Here is a 17514-nt window from a genome sequence, read left to right as displayed (position 1 = left end):
CAGGTGCTTCCTGGAAGGATTTTTTCTTGATGGTTTTGCTTGTTAAATAATTTTTCCCGTTTCTCCCGGCTGGTGGAAGCCCAGCCTAGGACATGCTGCTGTGGTAGTGCCCCATGGGTGATACTGGGGTTTTATGGCTTTCTGGGACCAGTTTGTGGTCAATGGTCTTCTCCATGCACTGTCTGCACCCATCTGTGGCACAGGGAGGGTTGGGGACCATCCTGTTGCCCTGCCTGGGGTGGGGGCTGAGGTGGTGGATCCCATCCATCAGAGACCTCCTTCCTCACCACTGGTTTTTGGGTGGGATTTGTGCTGAGACAACTTGCTGCTCTGCAAAACACCCCAAGGAGATGTCTTCGCCCCTCCATCATCTGCCCAAGCGCTCGGTCCTGGATCCTCTGGGAGGAACAGCTCAGCCAATGCTCCTTGTGTGTGTGCACCAAGAAAAGGAGCCAAATCCCCTTGTACTGCTCTTACTCATCCTCTCTTTTTTATGCTTCTGATGAATTCTTCCCTTCCGTGAACTGCTCATTATTTGGAAATGGCTTATTTGGTTTGTTTTTGTTTTTTTTTTTTTTTTTTTTTTTTTTTTTCTTTTCTCAACCAGATACTTTCCGAGAAGGAAGGAGCAGCCTAGAAGGATGCCGGGGTGGTTTTCTGTGGTTTTGGGTTTTTTATCATTAGAAATAATTTATTGGAAATGAAATTCATGGAGGTCTTGGAGCTCGGCTCCACTGAAAAGCAGTGGGATGTGAGTTCACTCTTTATTCCCTTGGTTTAGAACAGTGGAGGAATTCCTGCTTCACCCCGTTGTCTCTGCTCTCCTCTGAAAACCAGAAAAAGCAAAGAAAACCTGAAGAAAGCAATAGGAAAAAACCACCACTTCTTTCATTTTCAAGCTGCGCGGGCCGAGCACCGGAGGAGGTGAATAATTCATGGCACTAAAACCACCAAAACAACGGAGTTTTTCTCACCCTTTTCCAGCAGCGGAACAAGTGAGCGGTGTTTTCCCCACACTCCACATCCCCACTGAGCGCAGGAGGCTGCGGTCCCCGCTCCATCCCTGCCCTGGGGCACACCCACAGGAGCTGGGGGACTGTCCCCATCCCCGAGTGTGCCGTGGGGATGGCATCGAACAGGAGAAAATTCAAATCCAGGTCACTTCCCTGGATTGGGAAGGATTGGGCTTTTCCTCGGTGGGTTTTTAAAGACCATCCCTGTGGATCCCATACAGCGCAAAGCCAGGCTATGGGTTAATCCCAGAATATTTGGGGTTTTCCAGCACTGTGGCTGCAAGCACTGGTGCACGCTGGCTCTCTGGGGGGGGCTTCGGACCAGGTCCCACCCCCCCGGTGCTGGGATGGGGCAGCAGCGGGTGGGATGATGCCACATCAGGGGAGCGGCCGCCCACCTCCATCCCCTCCGCGATTGGGAGGCTCTGTACAACCCCGGGAAGTTGTTACTGGAAGCCAAATGATTTTATTTCTGGTCGTTTCCTCTTCTTCTGGGGTCGGGTTAATGATGCAGTTCTGGTAGGAGCTCTAAATTGATGCTCTGCTTCCTTCTGCAGGTCTCGGGCTGTCTCCAGCGAAGCAGCACGGCTTTGGTGCTTTGAATACTTTCCACTCAAGAAAAAAAAAAAAAAAAAAAAACAAAAAAGAGAGTCATTCAGCCAAAAACAGGAAACACATGGCCCACGGCAGCGTCTCTGATTTGAGTACACCTGTTCTTATACTGAGCCTGTCAGCAGATATTAATTGCATTGCAACAGAGGCTCCGTGAACCGAGGGATGGGCTGCAGCGCGCGGCTCTGGCTGCTGATCTCTCTCGGCTCGGTTTGGGGTACGTACCTTCTCCTCTCTGTGAAATCCCTGTTTGGAGAGGGTTTTTTTTTGGCAAATATTAAGACTTTTCTGTGCTGGGCGGCTGGGCAGCTTGAGTATAAATAGTCATATAGAAGATAAATGGTTGGTGACTCTGAGCTGGACGCATGGCGCATCCCTTATATGCTCCTACTTGTCAGGGCTGAGGGAGGAGAGAATAAAAGTTGATGAATGAACAAAGATGGTGATGGACAAAGTGTAGCTGTAATAGGAAAGTGCTCTACCGTCCATTTTAATGGGTTATTAATAGCGCTGAGCATATAACTTAGTACCAGATGTGCATTGGGGCACTTGAGATGAAGGTCCTCGGTGTCTGACTGTCTGCGATCCCAAGTGTCTGGATCCAGAGGTGCCAGTGGGCTGGGAGACGGTTCCCAAGCAATGAAACGTGTCTAAGGTGAGCGGAAAGGGGCTGGCAGCGGGGCAAAGCCTGTTTTCTGGGTGCCCAGAGGGTCCTGGAGGGTGGCCTGGGGACGATGGTGTCCTGGGGATGATGGTGTCCTGGATGAGTTGAAACCCCCCCAGACCAGGGAGTAAGGGCCACCAGGACCCCACCACCTCCTTGGTCTCCTGGGTCCTCTCCTCCCAGCCCATTGGCAGTTACAGGAAGATGTTGTAAAATTGGGTTTGGTGCCCCTGAGCAGAGCAAAGGGAGCTGTGACTAATCCTGACCCTCCTCTTGGTGCCAGCCTGATGTCTCTACCCCTTCCCTGGGGACACCGTGTGTCCCCGCAGGCCCAGGAGCCCTCTGCCACTGCATCTGTGTAATTACCGGGTGTAAAACGAAGGGCTCGGCTGGGAAATGGGGGACCTTGGCAGAGCTGGGGTTTCTCCTTGGCTTTGCTTGCTCACCGTTACTAGAATACTTGCCTTTAAAATCCCCCTGGTGGTTTCTGCCTGGCCAGCACAGCGAAAGTCCCACCAGCCTGATGTTTGGGGCTGCTCTAGACCCACAGCTGAGCCAGTGGGGGTCACTTGCCTTCCTCCAGCCCCTCCAACTGGGCTTTGGCTGCTTTCAGACCTCCTTCCATCCCTCTTGCTTCATCCGAGTCATCTTCCCCATAAAGGAGATGCTCCCTGCCAGGGTGGAGGGTTTTTCTAACGTGATGTCCAAAGGGCTTTTCCATCTGGTAATTAATGAGGAGCCCCGACCACGGGATGTCAAAAAACACATGTTGCTGAGAAAAAAATACAGCATCCGCCTGCGTGTTGGGCTCTTTTACAGTAAATGTGTCAGCAAAAAATGTAGGAGGTGGTGGGGCAGGCAGATGGCGGGGTGCCTGCGGGGTGATGGCCGTGTCCGCATGGATGCTTCGATGCCGGGGAGATGTGGTCCACAGGGACAGCTCAGGAAATGCTGTGCTTCGTGCCATGGAGGGTGGGAAGGGGGCAAAAATAAGTGATGGCACTCCCTTGGGAGAGTGTTTTCTGTGTGGTTTTTACTGTAACCGTATGTGGCCCAAGAGAGGCAGATACTGGGCTTATCTGGGCCTCTCCAGCCTTGTCCTTCTGGGGTAGCTCCCCCTCTTCTCTTTTTCCCCTCGCCCCGATGGAAAGAAGTTGGTAGGAAACATGGGGGTGAGATGGTGGGGTTCCTTCCACACTCCCGCTGCCGGCGCCTGGCATCAGTGATGAGCTGGCACCGCACTATTTCCTACAAAAACAAACTTGTTTGCCCCAGGGTGTGGGCAAATATGAGTCATTGCCTCATAGCCAAAGGCAGGAAAGGGTTTGAAGGAGAAGACCCTCTCACGTGCTCTCCAGGAAACCCAGGTGGCCAAGACGCTTTGGGACATGTGGGAGATGGTTGCACCTCTCTTAAGAGCGCTTTTCTGTGGCCACCAAGAAACACACCTGGGACCACCTCGACCAGGAGAAGGATTTACACCTGAGCCCACCTCCAAGAGGCTGCGCTCCCTGCAACTTCCACAAGAAAAGTCCCACCAAAGGTTTCTGGAGCTGAGGGGCCTTGAGGGAGGTGGGTGCCATGTCGTGCACCCAACTGCAGGCTTTGGCCAACAGGTACTAAGCATCGCTTCGCTCTGGACTGCTCTGGTGTCACTGGGACTTCTTCAGGCTGGTCCCACTGCTGCCAGGACCCTTCTCTCAAGGACCAGCATCTCCACCGGACTGGGACCATGAGCACCTTGCCCTCATGGGAGGGAGCATCTCAGCTCCACGGGATGATGATCTACTGCTCTGGCTGGTTGCCATTGTGCCAAAATTCTGTTGGCACAGGAGCCTTAAAACAGGATTTGGCCATCACACAGGCAGTGCCTGATGCCGGAGGATGCTGAGGCTGATGCAAATGAAGATCTTCTCACCTTGCTCTGGGAAGGAGAGAGTGGGGAGGAAGAGCAGAGGAAGACAACGCTTCCCCTCCAGCTCCTGAGCCGAGCCCTCAACCCGCATCCTTAGGGATGGAGGACATGGGGCTGGGGGTCGCTCCTTTGCTTCTGGGGATGGTGCTATGGGGTGGTCACGGGGCAGAGCTGGCACCAAGTCCCCATGTGCAGCCTGACTCCTCTTCCCACCTGCCCGCACTCGTTGGTGCAGGATGTGGTGGATCACCCAGACCTCAAGCACGCGGTTAGATAATCTCATTCAATTTTCCACCCATGTATCTCACACAACCTGAGCTGTTCCCGATCTGCAGATTGCCAGGGTGGGTCCAACGCTGTGGCCGGCTACCGCAGCCCCACGGGCATCTGCCCTCCTCTGGCAGAGCTGGGATAGGGGGAACGATGGTTCCTTGGAGCACCCCCGCCATGTGTCCCTGCCCTCCTCAGCCCTTCTCTCTGCTCTCCTCCCAGGGATGGGCCGTGGGGCGAGGGAGACGGTGCTGGGCACCTTGGGGAAGGCGACGCTATTGCAGATCCCTCCAGAACTCCAGAACCTCACCCTGCGCTTCGGGGCGGCCGTCTGGAAGCGGGACACGGAGGACCCACAGAGGAAGCTGGTCCTGCTCAAGTACTCGGACGGCAACTACACCAACTACATGCAGGAACGAACTCGCTTCCACACGGTCAACTTCTCCCTGGAGATCCTGAACACCAGCCGGGAGGACAGGCAGCTCCACGAGTACATAATCAGCAAGGGGCCGGAGGAGAAAGTCTGGCAGATCCAGCTGGAGGTGTATGGTGAGACCCCGCAGCTTTGGGAGGACCATCCTGAGTGCTACCAGCCTCTTGGGGTGCTGGGAGAAGGTCTGGGAGGTGGGTATTGGTTGAGGAGGGTGGGAGATGACCACTTTGATGTCAAGGTGCTGTGGTGAGTCCAGGACCTTCTTGCAGCCCCATCTGGGTGCCCCCAGGAGCTTTTTGGTTCATGCAGCCCATGTCTCCCTCTAATGGGTTTGCAGCGGGTCCAGGCCAGACTAGTTCCTCCCCATCTCCCGGGGATTTAGGGGAGCCAGCAGGATTTCCCAGGCAGGAATGTTTGCATCCTCCCCGAGACACAAACTTTTGCCTACTCTTTCCCTCTCTCCAGAACCAGTGTCCGACCCCAGCATCCAGGTCCTCAACTGGGCACTGGCCAACGGCAGCTGTGCCGTCACCCTCAACTGCACGGCGGAGCGAGGGGACAACATCTCCTACAGCTGGGACAGCGGGGACACCAGCGCCTTGGGGCTCTGCTCCCGCAACGGCAGCCTCCTCCACCTCTCCTACCCCCTGCAGAATGCCAGCATCGCCTGCGCCTGCACGGCCAGCAACCCCGTCAGCCGCCGTGTCACCACCTTCAACTCCTCCACGTGCAGCTACGAGCAAGGGGGTAAGTCCCCAGTTGCCCACCCGGCTATCTCCAGCCTCCCAGTCCCACTCTTCTTTTCCAGGGGACCTTTTCCCACTGCTTTAGGCAGCCTTGAAGGAGCCTTTTGCAAGAAAAGTGTCACCCGCTCAGGGTTGCCCAGTCTTTCCAGTAAACTCCATCCGTGGAGGGTCCCACCTGCCTCCCCGGCCAGTTCAGTCACCGCGCTCCGGTGCCCTGGGCTCATTTTAAATGTGTGAGGCTTTTGCGCCGGGTGGTTTGGGGAGGAGAAAAACCTCAGTGACAACTTCCCCTTCGGAGGCTCTCGGGGTAAAAGTCATGCTCTCTGTCACCGGGGGTTTCTAGCACGCCCTCGTGACGTGGGGGACTTTCGCTGGGGCCGGGTGGTGTGGTGGCTGCCCCTTTCCCCCCGGGACCCGGAGGAGAAGTCGCATCCCTCCTGGGGCTCTGGCCAGGACCTGTGATGAGAAAATAACCCCGTGGGGAAAAACGGTCCCTTTCTCTTGCTTAAGAAAGGGAAGGTGCTGAAATGAGATGCTCCAGGCAGGGTGTTGGGCTTGTTTCTCACCCCCTTGCCTCCAAACCCCTCCTTGCACCATGGGACACCCCTGCCTGGTGTCACCGTTAGAGGTCCAGGAGCGGGGCCACCGCGGTGGGAGCCCGGCTGGAGCTGCAGAGCTCTGTCCCAGGGCCCTTTTCTCATGTACCTGCGATGCAAGGGTGTTGTACAAAGGGGCTGCCTCCCCGCAGGCCTCCGGAAAACCACCAGGAGAAGTTTTGAGGGTTTTATCTGGCCCCCATCAGGCCCCAGCAGGTTTTTCTCAGGCTGTTGCAGTCTGGAGGCGATTAGAGAGAGCTCTGTTTAAGAGAAGCGTTTCCTGCCCTTTGTTTCCTGTTCTGTTGACATTATCAGCCCCAAATCAGGTGACGAGATGAAGAAAGATTTTAGCAGCCCGTTCTGTTCAGCTCTGGGTGACTCTGGGTGACTCTGGGCCCCGGGGTTGGCAGCTGACACCCCCCCTCCCCTCTCTGCCCCCCATCCCAGGCAGCGCCGGGGTGAGGACGGGGCATCTCGTGCTGATGGTGGTGGTACCCATCGTCGCAGTGGTGATGCTCACCGGGGTCTTCGTGGCCACCCATTTGCCTATGTCCATCGGTGAGTGCCCTGAGGGAAGGGTGCTGGGGTGGTTGGTGGTCCATGGGTGGGGTGAACCTCTGGGGGGGGGACAGAAGGTGCCCCCAGCCAGCCTCAGCGAATGGACCAAGGGGCTGATCCCTGTGAGCACCTCGTCTTGGGACTACCCTGGTCCTTGGGAAAGAGCAAAATGTGTCTCTTTTGAAGCACAGGGTAAAAGGCAGGAAGGAAACCAAAAAAAAAAAAAGAGAAATGTACCTACATGTGATCTCCAATGCTCTACCCGGAGGACGAGCTTCTGAGATGATATTGCCTGGTGTCGAGGGGAACTGAATGATCCCAGCCCAAATCGGAGAGAGCATCCTCTCCCCGAGTGCCCCGGGGGCTGTGGCCCCCCCTTCCCCTTTCCTGGGCAGTGACAAATTTGCAAACCTGACCCGTGACGGCCAGAAATCCTTCGACCACAGCCGGATCCAGCCACCGGTCACTGCACTGGTGACGGATCCAGCGTGGGCTCACCCGTGCCATGCCTGGGGGCATTGGGGCAGGATGCGGCTGGCAAAGCGCCGGGGTCCCCCTGGTCCTTGCTCCCCTCACGGGCGACTTTCTTGTCCCCCTGCAGCCATCCAGGAGCAGCAGCACCTGCCGCGGGCCGAGGACAACGAGGTGCACACCATCTACTCCCAGGTGCAGAGGGTGGAGGTGAGCCATGACCAGCAGAAACCCGGGGGGAAAAACTCCTTTAACGATGGAAATGCTGCTGCCCAGAGAAGCTGTGGCTGCTCCATCCCTGGAGGGGTTCAAGGCCAGGTTGGAGGGGGCTTGGAGCAACCTGGTCTGGTGGGAGGTGTCCCTGCCCAGGGCAGGGAGGGGAACGGGACAATCTTCAAGGTCCTTTCCCACCCAAACCATTCTATGATCTTATAAATGCTCCTTTAGTGATGGGACCCCGAGCGCTGCAGCCGGTGGGGAGATTGGGCACGACCCCACTGGGTTTTCTTGGGTGGGGGTCTCGGATGGTGGCAGCAGCGCATAAAGCTCTGAGACGTTGCTGGGTGCCTCCTCTCTGGTCTGCAACACCCTCTGTGGTGGGCTGTGGCCACTGGGTGTCAATCCAGCCCTGTGGCTGGCAAGGGAGAGGGTGAAATTGTGGCTGGGGGGGCACCGGGGTGACCGTGGGCTCCCTGGGGTGACTCACTCCTGCCATTCCAGGAGTCAGCCTGACCGCTGTGCACTGGGAATCACTGGGAATAAGGCTGCTGCATCTTCCCCAGCATCCCAGGGTGGCTTTGGGGACAGATTGTGTGTTTTTCCCCCCCCTCCCCAAGCCCTGCTTAGTGCAAAGTGGGGAGGAAATGGGGAGGGTCCATGTAGGGTGGAGGGTGGTGAGCTGCCTTCCCTCATCCTTCCCTCCCCACGCAGAAGCAGAAAGGGCACCCCGCCGCCGAGCACCCCTCCTGCACCACCATCTACGCTGCAGCCACCGGCTTGCCCCCGGACACGGCCCCGTCCCCCCGCAGACCCCCCCCGTCCCCCGCACAGCCCCCAGACACAGCCCCTTGTCCTTCAGGGCCACCCATCCCTCTCACAGGTAAGGCTGGCTGCCCACCCCCCCCCCCCTCTTCCCCCAGGGGCATCACCCCAGCTGGGCATCGCTGTGGGGTAACCCATGGACCCCCCCCTCCAACTCGGGCACCTTGCCGACCCCTGTGCCCCCCTCCTCTTTGCCGCAGAGCCCCGACAGGGAGCCCACGACAGTTTATGCCAGCGTGATGATGCCCATGGCCTGAGCATCTCCGGGCAGCGGGCACCCCCTCTGCTCACCGGGCACCCACATCGACATTCCTGGCTGGAGAAAACCCCGTTCATCCCTGGGGAATGGGGGCAAAACCCTCCGGCATGGGCTGACCCCCACCCGCAGCTGAACTGGGGATGCATCGATGGCTGCGGAGGTGAAGGATGGGGGGGATGAGGCAAGGCAGGAATCTCCCTGGAGTGTTGCTGAGGGTGGCCGGGAAGATGCTGAAGCACCGGGAGAGGATGGAGGGGCTCTGGATACGACCCCGCAGCTGGGCATGAGCCAGTGGGGAGAGAATCAGCGCCTCGGAGGGGAAGGCTCAGCCCGTTGGCACCGTGTGGCAGCACCAGGAAGCGTGGCCGGAGGAGGTTTATCCCCCCAAGCTCATCCCTGCCCCGTGGGTTTTCACCCCACAGCCTCATCCCGTGGCCCCGGCTTCACTAGAGGGAGCCCCGGGCTTGTGGCAGCCGGTGACACCGATGGTGATCCCACAACGGGGTAAAATCCGAAGCGGGTTTTTTTTTTAATGTCCACCTTTGCCCCTGTAACGAAAGACCCTGGTTTTGACTGAAGCCAAGTCCTGCCGGGCTCCTTCATTCCTCCAGCACCAGGAAGGAAGCAGCCATTTCCCACTGCGCTCTTCCAGCCCCTTCCTTTTGCACTATTGGCTCTGGGGACAGCAAGAACCTGCCGGGGGTGGCGATTTCAAGCTGAATTTCTGGCTGAGAGAGGAAAGGCAGGACCTGGCTGTGGCGTGGCCATCCTCAGCCCACAGCAGGTCTCCCCTTCCTTGCAGAAATGGCCAGCGTGGGGATGCTGGAAGTGGCCCGGAGGAGGGATCGGGGCTGTAAAATCTCTTTCCAATTCCCCCCCGCCCAGTCTGAACTGGTTTATAGCCCCGACAGAACTCAGCCCCTACAGCAGGTCTGATCCCCTGTGCTGCTGCCGAGGGAAAGGAAAATAAATTTATAGAAAAGCCTTTTGGAAAGGTTTGCTGGAGAAGGGTGTCAGAGACTGGATCAGGCTTTGTGGGGTGGGAGGGAATGGTGGGGGGAAGAGAAATCAGTGTTTCTGCACTTCCTTAACTTCCTTCTTTCATTACAAAGGAAAAATATCTGAGCTGCTTCCTTAGCCGCGAAGCAACCGCTTCCCCCAGGTCCAGGGGAAGGCAATGTCACACTTGCCCTCGTGCCTCTAAAACAGCTTTAAAAATCCCCAAATTCTGTGCCTGGGACTTGGTGTGGGACGGAGCCCGGTGCCACCTCTCAGAATGATGGGACACACTGTGATGTGCCACCTCGGCGTGCACCCCCATGTCACAGCCCGCCCCACGGCTGCGAGGGGACATGGGGTGCTCAGTATGGGGAAGGGTTCAAGTAAAAATGCGAATATTGCCATGGGGGGGGGGGGACGGGCATTGAGCCATGGTGCTGCAACCCGCACACCCCCCCCAGCTCCCAGGTGATGGTCAGAGCAGGTAAAGGGGGTTATGGAGGGGGGGACACGACACCCCCCCAGGTGTCTCTGAATTGAGCAGTTCAGTCGCTGCTGCTTTGGTGGTTTTTTTGGTTTGGAAGGGACCTTAAAGACCACCCAGTCCCCCCCCCTGCCCTGGGCAGGGACACCTCCCACCGGACCAGGTTGCTCCAAGCCCCCTCCAACCTGGCCTTGAACCCCTCCAGGGATGGGGCAGCCACAGCTTCTCTGGGCAACCTGGGCCAGGCTCTCACCACCCTCACAGCAAAGAACTTCTGCCCCACAGCTCAGCTCAATCTCCCCTCTTTCAGCTTAAAACCCTTCCCCCTCGTCCCATCGCTCCCCTCCCTCATCAAGAGTCCCCCCCCAGCTTTCCTGGAGCCCCTTTAGGGACTGGAAAGCTGCTGTCCCTGGGTTAATGTGTCCCATTGCCCATCAGCACGGCATCAGGGCGTGCTGCCCTAGGGTAGAGGAACCAGGGCTATTTCAAAGCCTGAGCTGTTTTTACCAGATTCGACTCATTTCCACCATCTGAGTTTCTGTCCAACTCTGTCCTTATGCTGCTTTCCCAGAACCAGCTGAATTAGGGAAGCGGCTACTTTTCCCGTCTTGGCGGGGGGTGGTGGTGGTGGGGGAATGGTGTTGGATCTCATTCAAAGGATGCCCCGGTGACATTGCTCCACGGGTACCAGCGGGGTGCTGCCCCGCGACGGTCCCCGCAACACCCCTCTCTTTGGGCTGCTTCCCCCAGGGGAGCTGGGACACTTGTCACAGGTGGCCCGGGATGGTCCTCTCTGCGGTGGCTCTCACGCTCTGGTTGGAGACGTGGAGATTTACATACATATTCATTGCGCCCGCGGGTTTTTTTTGTCCCCGCCTTGCTGGTCCAAGTGTAATGATTGAATCTCGGATGATTTCCACCCGCCTTGTGGGAGGGACAGCTCTGCAGCGTCAACCTGCCTTTTCCTCTTTTGACGGCGAACTTGCCGCAGATGCTGGGTGCCACGAGCCCCTCTCTCTGCACCCATGGACGTGTTTCGGTGCCTGCCCCTCACCCTCCTCCTCCTCCACCGAGCAGGTAAGGACAAGGTGCTCATTTTCCTCCCCATGGTGGAAGGGAAGGAGCCCATGGGGGACTCGAGGAGGCTTTAGGGATTCCCGGGAGAGGTGGGATGGGGCTGGAAAGTGTGGGGACGGGGCTGGAAATTGTGGGGATGGTGCTGACGTGTGGGGACGGGGCAGATGTGTAGGGACGGTGCTGGCATGTGTGGGGACGGGGCTGGTGCATGGGGACAGAGCAGACATGTGGGGACAGGGCAGACGTGTGGGGACGGTGCTGGCATGTGTGGGGATGGGGCTGGTGTGTGGGGACAGGGCAGATGTGTGGGGACGGTGCTGGTGTGTGTGGGGACAGGGTGCCATGTGTGGGGATGGTGCTGACGTGTGGGGACTGTGCTGGCATGCGTGGGGACGGGGTGGCATGTGTGGGGATGGATCTGGTGTGTGTGGGGATGGGGTGGCATGTGTGGGGACGAGGCAGATGTGTGGGGACAGGGCAGACGTGTGGGGACAAGGCTGGAAAGTGTGGGGACTGTGCTGGCATGTGTGGGGACAGGGAGGCATGTGTGGGGATGGTGCTGACGTGTGGGGACAGGGCAGATGTGTGGGGACGGTGCTGGTGTGTGTGGGGACGGGGTGGCATGTGTGGGGATGGATCTGGCGTGTGTGGGGACAGGGCAGATGTGTGGGGACGGGGCAGATGTGTGGGGATGGTGCTGGCATGTGTGGGGATGGTGCTGGCGTGTGTGGGGATGGGGCTGGTGTGTGGGGATGGGGTGGCATGTGTGGGGACAAGGCAGATGTGTGGGGACAAGGCAGATGTGTGGGGACAGGGCTGGCATGTGTGGGGATGGTGCTGACGTGTGGGGACAGGGCTGGTGTGTGGGGATGGGGCAGATGGTGTGGGAATGGGGCTGGAAAGTGTGGGGAAGGGTCTGGTGTGTGTGGGACAGAGGTGGCACATGAGGGACCAGCGATGCAGGTGCAGCCCCGAGGGGACGGACTTTATCCCAAGGATTTTGGGCAAAGCAGGGTGCGAGATGCCCAGCAGCACCCGGTGCTGGCCCCTCGCTCCGGCGTGGTCCCCCTCCGCTGATGAGTGAATGCGTCAGGTCTCAGCTCCAGCCCAGCGGGCTGTCACATGCACCGGCCACCGAGCTGGCCGTTCTGCTCCCCCACGTGTTGTCTCTGAGTTTTTCCGCCCTTCCGCCGTTTCATTGGAGGGTATTTTAGGGTTGTTTGGAGCAGGAGAAGTTTTGTGCCTCTTTTCAGACGAGGGGAAATGGGCAAAGACGCTGGTATTGCCCCGACCCCCTTCCTGCAGCCTCCAGGAGGGTTTCACCGATGACGGATGAAAAAGTCCTCCGGGGTCTTTATCTGCTTTATCAGCAGAAATGTCGCCTTCGAGTTTATCTCCCCGACCAGTTTTCCTTCCGTGCAGTCGGAGATGCCTCTTCTGGCTGTTCCCGAGACGTCCCCGCGGGGACCAGAAACGCAGATCCCCGGGAAGAGGTGGCAGCCTCGGGGTCTGGCTGAGCCAGGATCCTTCCCCTTTCCAAGGAACCGGGGAGAAAACCCCCGTCCCCAGCCCGTACCGCTCAGCACTAATTTTTAAAATGGGAGGAGGCAAAAAAAGAGGGAAATATCTTCTTCCTTCTCAGAAGAAGGGGAGAAGCAACTGCACATTTAGGGAAGAAACCACCCGTTTTCTTGCTGTCTCGTGGAGATGAACTTGGCCTTTCGGTCTGGAGATGAGAGGAAACCCACCTGACCTTTGGGTCATTGTAAACTCCTTCTTGCAATTTCATTTTGCGCCTCGAGGCTCTATTCCTTTGGCACCTTTTCCCCTTTTTCCCTTTTTCCCTTCCCCTTCGTGGGTGGGAAGCAGCGTGGGTGTCCCGTAGCTGCAGGGGAACCTGGAACCAGCCCCTGGGGGATGTGAAAGCGCTGGTCCTCCTGAGGGACCACAGCCCAGAGCCTCAGAGGCAACTAGTTTATTTAAAATAAAAAGGAATCCCCTAATTCCTGCAATCACCCCACGATGGAGTGGGGTGGAGGAAGCCCTCAGTGCTCTCCGCATCCAGGGTCGGTGATCCGATGTGCATCCTTGTCCCCAGGGATGCCCCACAGGATTTGGGTGAGCCGGCAACGTGCGCTGGCAGCCCAGCATAAAGGGAATAAAATAAAGGGCATAGCATAAAGGGAATAAAGGGAAAAAGCCCAGCATAAAGGGAATAAAATAAAAAGGAATCCCCTAATTCCTGCAATCACTCCACAATGGAGTGGAGTGGAGGAAGCCCTCAGTGCTCTCCGCATCCAGGGTCGGTGATCCGATGTGCATCCTTGTCCCCAGGGATGCCCCACAGGGTTTGGGTGAGCCGGCAACGTGCGCTGGCAGCCCAGCAAGCCCCCCTGCCCCCTGGACTGCATCCCCAGGGTGAGGGGGGGGATTCTGCCCCTCTGCTCCGCTCTGGGGAGACACCCCCCCCACCCAGTGCTGCCTCCAGCTCTGGGTCTTCAGCAGAGGAGAGACATGGACCTGCTGGAGAGGGACCAGAGGAGGCCCCGGAGATGCTGGGAGGGCTGGAGCCCCTCTGCTGGGAGGGGGGGCTGAGAGAGTTGGGGGGTTCAGCCCGGAGAAGAGAAGGCTCCGGGGAGACCTTGGAGCCCCTTCCAGTGCCTCAAAGGGCTCCAGGAAAGCTGGGGGGGGGACTCTTGATGAGGGAGGGGAGCGATGGGACGAGGGGGAAGGGTTTTAAGCTGCAAGAGGGGAGATTGAGGTGAGCTGTGGGGCAGAAGTTCTTTGCTGTGAGGGTGGTGAGAGCCTGGCCCAGGTTGCCCAGAGAAGCTGTGGCTGCCCCATCCCTGGAGGGGTTCAAGGCCAAGGTTGGAGGGGGCTTGGAGCAACCTGGTCTGGTGGGAGGTGTCCCTGCCCAGGGCAGGGGGGAACAGGATGGTCTTTAATGTCCCTTCCCACCCAAACCATTCCATGATTCTCTCCCCAGCATGTGCCAGCGACAGGACAGAGGTGATCGGGGCTGTGGGCAGGTCCGTCACTTTCTTCTTCCAGACCCTGGATACAGCCACAGCCTGGACCTTTCACAACGAGGTCATAGCGACTGTGAAATTCGGCAATCCTCCCGAAGTTACATTTTTTGACAACAACTACAAGTCGCGCTTGGCCTTTACCGAGCATGGCAGAGCCCTCACCATCTCCCAGCTGAGGATGGATGATGCTGGTGACTACACCGCAAAGACCCCGGAGGCAAAAACCACCTTCACCCTGCGTGTGTACAGTAAGTGCCTTTTAAGTATTGGCAGGAGGTTTTTTTTTTTCCTATGTTAAATGGGGGGGCTGGGGATTTCCTGACAGCCCCCGGTTTCCCACCACAGGGGAGCTGGTGGTGCCGACGGTGACCTGCGCGGCACAGAACTGCTCGGCCGATGGTTGTAACTACACCCTGATCTGCGCCGTGTCGGGCTCCGGCTACGGCAACATCTCCTATGGCTGGAAGATGGGAGGCTGGCTGCTGAGCGAGGGACCCACAGTGCTGGTGGAGGAGTCACCCCCGGAGGAGCTGCCACTCACGTGCACGGTGCGAAACCCTGTCAGCAGCCACAACGCCACGGTCATCTCGCCCGGTGCCGTCTGTGCAGGTAACGGCTACGGAGAGCCATGGAATCAAGGAATGGTTTCGGTGGGAAGGGACCCTTAAAGACCATCCTGTCCCCCCACTTTCCCTGGGCAGGGACACCTCCCACCAGACCAGGTTGCTCCAAGCCCCCTCCAACCTGGCCTTGAACCCCTCCAGGGATGGGGCAGCCACAGCTTCTCTGGGCAACCTGGGCCAGGCTCTCACCACCCTCACAGCAAAGAACTTCTTCCCAATATCTAACCTAAATCTCCCCTTTTTCAGCTTAAAACCCTTCCCCCTCATCCCATCGCTCCCCTCCCTCATCAAGAGTCCCCCCCCAGCTTTCCTGGAGCCCCTTTAGGGACTGGAAGGGGCTCCAAGGTCTCCCCGGAGCCTTCTCTTCTCCAGGCTGAACCCCCCCAACTCTCTCAGCCCCCCCTCCCAGCAGAGGGGCTCCAGCCCTCCCAACATCTCCATGTCGTGGTTTATCCTCATCCAACAACTGGGATCACACAGCCTTTCACTCACCACCCCCAGTCCTCCACCAGAAGGATAGGGAGAAGCGGAAGAAAAGCAGAGGAAAGGGAAAAAACCCGTTGTTGTTTGAGATAAAGACAGTTTAATAGAACAATAATGGAAAAGGAAAATAATAATAATGGTTATTAATATTATAATTATATTATAAATAATAATATTAATTATTTATAACAATTATTTTCTGTGCTGGAGCAGGGGTGAGATGGGGACCCTGAAGCCACCGCAGTCCATCTCCTCCCAAATAATAATAGTAGTAGTAGTAATAATAATAATAATAGTAATAATGGTAAAAGAATATACAAGACACATTCATTCTTGTTGCCCAGCCCAACCCGAGCAGCGATCATGGATTCCGCCAGCCCTGGCCAACCCTATTTATACACCAAGCATCATGTCTAGAGTATGGAATATTCCCTTCCCAGTTTCTTCTGTCTATGCTCCTTCCCAACTTCAAAGGGAAGCTGAAAAAAGTCTTTGAATCGTATAAACATGGCTTAGCAACAACTGAAACAATATACATTATCGACATGCCTTACATACCCAATCTGGAAACACATTAGTCACTAGAAAGCAAATTATCTCAGCTGAAACCAGGTCAGAAAGACGTGGAGATGGGTGGTGGGGATGGGTCATATCCTGTTCCAGTGGTCTCAGCTTTCCCCGGAGCTGTGCCTCAGAGCGCAAAGAGAGAAACGTGGACCCCCCCCCGGCAGAGGCACTTACCTCTCTCCCTGTTCTCTCCCCTAGCCGTCCTGCCCATGCCACCAGAAAACACAACCCACCCTCCCACCACCGGTGAGCTGCCCAAACGCCCGTCCCTGTCTAGCCTTGCTCTTACCTGTCTGAGTGTGCCCGAGCTCATTGTCAGCATCCGGCCACCCCGGTCCCCCCGCCGGAGCAGGGGGGGAGATGGGGACCCTGAGGCCACCACCATCCATCTCCTCCCAAAACATCCCATGGGGGATATCCAGGCTTTCTGGGCCATGTTCGTAACACCCATGTGCTGTCTCTGTCACCTGGGGAATTTGGGGAGGTGGGGGGGGTGTCCACATTTCAAGCTTGTCCCCCCCAAAAGTCGCAGCTTGGCGTGGGAGCATCGAGTCAATGAGCGTAAGGGTAGAGGCAGAGCCAAGGAGGGGCTGGAGGTGGGAGCCTGGATCCAGGTCCATCTGTTGCCCCCAGCCCATGTGGGGTTTCCCCCCGCAAAAAAAGCCACCCGTGAGGTCCCCAGAGTGTAAAAGGACATCATTGCGGGGGGTCGTGGCCGTGGAGAAGCTGGGGTGGGATTCTCTCTCTGTCTGCAAAGCCGCTAGTCCTCATGCAGCGTCGCCTCCGTTCCGTGTTGGACCATGTCGGTGTGAAATAAGGGTCCCTGCGGAGCAGGGAAGGGCTCAGGGGGGCACTGGAGCAGAGATATGTCCGCTCCCCCCGCCACGTTGATGCTGGGAAGACTCAGACACATTTGGGGATGTTGTTACTGGACGTTCTTCTCTTTCAAGGCACCTACTCCAGCAGCCTGGCTGGAGCCGTGGCTGCATCCGTGATCGGAGCCGCAGGGATTTTGGCAATGATTGCCTTCTTCATCTACTGTAAATCCAAAGGTGAGTGGTGTCCCCCATGGGAAACTGTCCCTGCAGGAGATGGGACCCCAGAGGGAGGGGCTGCAGTGGATGTTTTGTGGGGTCCTCTTTGGTTGTCACTGCTGACAGGAGCCCCGTGTCCCTTCTCCCCCAGGTCAGAGCACCTCCTGTTTGCCTGCAGCTGAGGCTGTGAACACAGGTAGGACTTTGGGGCTCCCCCAGGCATTTCCCTCCCTCCCTCCCCCTTTTTCCTGATGGGAACAGCCTGGTGGCATTTAAGACCAGGAGGGAAATCATCCACCACCGTGGCTTGGTACAGGAGCGTTATCCCTGCTCACGGGACCCCGACAACCTCCCCGTGCCCCCACCCTGCACACATGGAGGCGAGGGAAAGGGGACGGTCCCAGGCAATGTCACGGTGGCTTAAACCTACCTCTCCCCCAGTCTTGTGCTGGAAAACTCCGTGCCAGCCCACCAAGAAGGAGCCGGGAGCGCAGCCATGAGATCACCGGAGCAAGAGGGATTTGGGGGAAAAGACAAGAGTTGGCAGGAGACAACCGGTGGGAGACCAGAGCAAGGAGGGGTTGTGAGCCCCGTGGCCAGAAACAACTCCACACACAGCTCCAGCAACCGCTGACAGCAA

General features: G+C 57.6%; 2 protein-coding genes across 2 annotated transcripts; both read left to right on the top strand.

The window, feature by feature from the left end:
* Nucleotides 1-1790: 1790 nt before the first annotated feature.
* LOC141476021 (signaling lymphocytic activation molecule-like) lies at nt 1791-8576 on the top strand. Its single transcript, XM_074164620.1, is given in 8 exon segments — nt 1791-1842; nt 4697-5023; nt 5373-5654; nt 6697-6807; nt 7409-7488; nt 8209-8307; nt 8309-8377; nt 8520-8576. Coding segments are annotated over 8 exon segments (1077 nt in total).
* A 2510-nt stretch (nt 8577-11086) lies between these two features.
* LOC141475860 (SLAM family member 9-like) lies at nt 11087-14835 on the top strand. Its single transcript, XM_074164404.1, has 3 exons — nt 11087-11138; nt 14125-14415; nt 14513-14835. The coding sequence occupies exons 1-3, from the start codon at nt 11087-11089 to the stop codon at nt 14833-14835; spliced, it is 666 nt and encodes a 221-aa protein (XP_074020505.1).
* The last annotated feature ends 2679 nt before the right edge of the window (nt 14836-17514 follow it).

Source organism: Numenius arquata, chromosome 27 (assembly GCF_964106895.1).
Source record: "Numenius arquata chromosome 27, bNumArq3.hap1.1, whole genome shotgun sequence".
NCBI classification, from domain to species: domain Eukaryota; kingdom Metazoa; phylum Chordata; class Aves; order Charadriiformes; family Scolopacidae; genus Numenius; species Numenius arquata.
The sequence above is the reverse complement of the archived record's forward strand: the minus strand, read 5'-3'. Positions and strand labels throughout refer to the sequence as shown.